This window comes from Octopus bimaculoides, chromosome 3 (genome assembly GCF_001194135.2).
Source record: "Octopus bimaculoides isolate UCB-OBI-ISO-001 chromosome 3, ASM119413v2, whole genome shotgun sequence".
Classification (NCBI taxonomy): Eukaryota; Metazoa; Mollusca; class Cephalopoda; order Octopoda; family Octopodidae; genus Octopus; species Octopus bimaculoides.
In genome coordinates this window covers 24,984,474-24,988,647 of record NC_068983.1, presented here as the reverse complement: position 1 = coordinate 24,988,647, position 4,174 = coordinate 24,984,474, and the positions used below count along the sequence as shown (strand labels likewise).

At 35.3% G+C, this 4,174-nt stretch overlaps 1 protein-coding gene across 2 annotated transcripts in view; it reads right to left on the bottom strand.

Annotated features, from left to right (window-relative positions):
• Positions 1 to 1,129: 1,129 nt before the first annotated feature.
• Positions 1,130 to 4,174, bottom strand: part of LOC106882325 (uncharacterized) — a 22,447-nt gene continuing 19,402 nt past the window's right edge. For both annotated transcript variants that reach the window (XM_014932968.2, XM_014932970.2), the window contains exon 3: positions 1,130 to 3,429. In XM_014932968.2, coding sequence (XP_014788454.1) covers positions 1,968 to 3,429 — 1,462 coding nt within the window. In that variant the 3' untranslated portion in view covers positions 1,130 to 1,967. The remainder of the gene's footprint in view (positions 3,430 to 4,174) is intronic.

The window sequence follows — 4,174 nt, the reverse complement described above, 5'->3', positions numbered from 1 at the left end:
GATAGGCGCATCTCCACTAAACGAAGCTCTTCAATTTTTGTATTAATATTTCCTTTCATTGTACTGGATACAAACCCGATGTTTGCAAAGCCTGGAAACAACTAAATTAACTCTCATCCTACATAATACTGATATCTGACATATCCTGTACAAATGAAAAATATAATCTCCAACGTCAGATTTGAATTCAGAAAATACGGAATCAAAGCTAAAACCGAGGGAATTTAGTCTGCAGTTATTCTTTCAAATAAATCCAGTACCGTTATGTTATATACTGTGGAGGCGCAATGGCCCAGTGGTTAGGGCAGCGGATTCGCGGTCATAGGATCGCGGTTTCGATTCCCAGACCGGGCGTTGTGAGTGTTTATTGAGCGAAAACACCTATAGCTCCACGAGGCTCCGGCAGGGGATGGTGGCGAACCCTTCTGTACTCTTTCACCACAACTTTCTCTCACTCTTACTTCCTGTTTCTGTTGTGCCTGTAATTCAAAGGGTCAGCCTTGTCACACTGTGTCACGCTGATTATCCCCGAGAACTACGTTAAGGGTACACTTGTCTGTGGAGTGCTCAGCCACTTGCACGTTAATTTCACGAGCAGTCTGTTCCGTTGACCGGATCAACTGGAATCCTCGACGTCGTAAGCGACGGAGTGCCAACAACAACATGTTAAACTCTGATTTCAAATTTTGGCACAAGTCAAGCAATGGTGAAAAGCAGAGTCGACCTCGGCAGAATTTGAACTTAGAACATAAACACGTTCGAAATGTTTAGCAGCATTTCTCCCAGTGTACTTAGCAGCATTTCGCCCGGTGTGCTAACGTTTCTGCCAGCTCGAAGCCTTTGTTAGGTTTAATATTAATAGAAATAAATAAATAAATGATTTGTGGTTTGGTGGAATCGTTAGATCGTCGGAAAAATGTTTTGCTGTATTCGTTCTGAATTTCTGTATTTCTTGAGTTCAAATTCCATCGAACTCAGCTTTGCTTTTCATCCTTCTGAATCGATAAAATATAGTACCAGACAAGTACTCCGGTCAAATAGTATTGATTCTTCCCTCAGTATTTTTAGCCATTTGTCTAAGTTAGAAAGAACATTAATAATAGTAAAAGAATGTACACCAAAACGAATCCAGCGATCAGATATTAATTGAACTTTTATTTATCTTCGAATACAAACTTAAGAATTTAAGCATATCATATGAGACTGAACATACTGTGTTGATAGAGTATTATTTTTTCACCCGTTGGAAGAATGCAGTGGATTAACTATAAGCAAAACTTTAAAATCACCCAGTTTCCCGAGAGGGAGAATGCACACAACTGATAACACTGTGTAACAAAATTGTCCTTTTTCCTCTCTCTCTCTCTCTCTCTCTCTCTTTTGTCTTTGGTCAGTAAGCGTTATTTCCTATTTGCTTCAACCTAGAAATGAAAGGAAATGGCTACTATGCTTTTGTGACCTGGACGTCAATGTTTTAAAATTCATCTATTTTCCATTACATTTTAGACAGATTCAGAGCTGACTTACTGAAGCAGATATATCATTTTAGCAAATATTCTGCCCAATACCCCAGATTTGCTTGTCAGATGCTTGACCCTAACCACTTGAGGATGGCTGACAATGTGTGCATCTCTGATCACGAGCAGGAGTAGTTGAGGGATCATCATAGCCATGTGTTGAGAGAAATTCTTTGGGATTTGAATAAGTGTAACAAAAGCAAAGGAAATATTAGCCATTTTTCATACTTTCTTCGGGTAAGCAAATAGGAAACGACAGTTGCTACCCAAGGATAAAACCTATGTTACACAGTGTCAACAGTATCGTAATCGGTTGTAAATATGTCATCGATCCCCACTTCAAAACGAAAGATGGCTTCTTTTTTTTTTTTAATGAAAATTAAATAAAATGAAATAATACCATTTCTACCCGAATTTATTTTTACATAAAGTATCGATGTTCTTTTATTTTTAGACGAGATTTAATCGTTTAAACATATTATATTTATTCTGAAGAGGTTTCAACAACCTTTTTCCGAATTTATCTTTAGAATAAGTATCAATGAGATTTTCAGAAAAAAGTTGTTTACAAAATCTTTGTGACCATGACTTTCGATAGTGATGGACTACAGCAACACTAGTGTCTACAAAAACCCTACCAGGGCCTTTCAAATATTTAAAATTTACTTTGCAGTAATGATTAAACACACTCAAGCACTTGCGAGGATTTACTATTGATTTCAGATGACCAATTGTTTTTAATCGATACACGAAGCGGAAAATGTTACTACATTTTGGATCATTGATTTTAGTCCCACACGTTGTGAAAAATAAGAACGTCGGGAACGAATATATAGAAAATGGTTTCTTTGTACGATATATAGAATCAATGTTATTCAATAACTCAGAATAATTTTTAGCTGATAATTTTGGGACTAGGATTTCATCAAAGTCTATCGGAATAATATATTCCGCTGAATACATTTGTCGAAGCATGCAATCATTGTAAGAGATCGGACTACTCAACATTAATATCGCCCAACTATCGCCATCCAACGGAGATGGTGTCTCAGAAATACTTATAATTCCTTCTTTCTCGTATTGCTGAAAAACTTTCCTGTTATTCGTAGAAATAATCGATGGGTAAACAGAGATTGAAGTAACACCCATCAATTTATTATACTCGACAAATTCGATAATTACAGAAGGATCAATATGCCCATAGCTAGTCTCGATGCATATGGCAAATTTGTGCTTCCGCTTTCTTTCTGGTACTTCTACATGCAAGAGATTCGACCTTGGAGTACAGTTATCAAAATACAGTGATACATATTTAGGTATCTTGTTATCCTTTATTTCACAGCTGAAGAAATACTGGAGGTATATGTTGGAAGTAATATTTGTGTCAAGGCCATTCTTTGTAATACTACATGAAGACACAGATTTGCTCGTTACGTCTTTACCAAACCATAAGTTAACATAAATTGTTTTATTGATTTTAGGACCTACTGCAAGAATTTGAAGGTACTTTCTACCCCAGTGGGAGTCACGATCATCATAAAAAACTTTATATAGATATACTATTTCATTATTAAACATTAATATCTGATATATTTTTTGCTTTCTAATCTTGATATGTCTTTTGTCAACTGATTTTAAGCAGTTAAGCGTGAAGAAACCAAAACCGTTCTTAGCATTATTGTATTTCTTAGTAATAGAAGAAAATTTCTTTTGGTGGAAGGTTTCCTTCTTTTTAGCAACAACTGTTTTGTGAATTGGCACACCAGGAAGCGCAGAATTAACGATGATGTTAGATGGTCTCTGATGAAAATATCGAAGTTTTACGTCGTGTAAGTTATTGGTTTTAGGTACTATCATCACAAAATATATAAAAGTCGAGATAGTTATTAGAGCAATGACGAGCGCATAAAACCTAAATGATAAAAAAAAAATGATAAAAGTATTGATTAATAAAAAAAAGAAAAAGAAAACAAACATACAATAAAAGGCGTTTATAATTTATGTTTTACTCGAATATAACAAATGGATATTTGTACTTTGCTTTTATCTATAAGTCACTACTACTTACTTTTATGCCCAAAGATTTATGTCAATAACACTCAAAATTAATAACAACAGAAAGATGTTTCATGGCTCCTTATTGAGATAGTTTTAGGCACAAACATGTCAATTGAGAATTTTAGGCACAAACACGTCACTAGAGAGTTTTAGGCACAAACACGTCACTAGAGAGTTTTAGGCACAAACACGTCAATTAAGAACTTTAGTCACAAACACATCAAACTGCGCTGATATCGTTGTTTACAGCCTCTAAGTGAACTTTTATTATGCAGACTTCTAGTGAATGACCTTTCAGTTCTGAATATTTCTCCGTCATTTCTCTGCATACAGTGCAATCAGAGCCATAGCATCCGATGTACTGACATTTTCCTAAGGTTTTAGGATGGGAGTTGATGTAGGTTACGGTCACTGTCAGTATGTATATATGCAATTATGTGCTTTGACTGCCACATTAGAGAGCTTTAGCTCTTATTTTTAGCATTGTAGGTGTTCAAACACCCACGGTCATATTTTATGACAATTATAGTTTTCCTTTTCGGTAACACACTGCTAAATTGCTGCTTGCATTATATATATATATATATATATATATATAT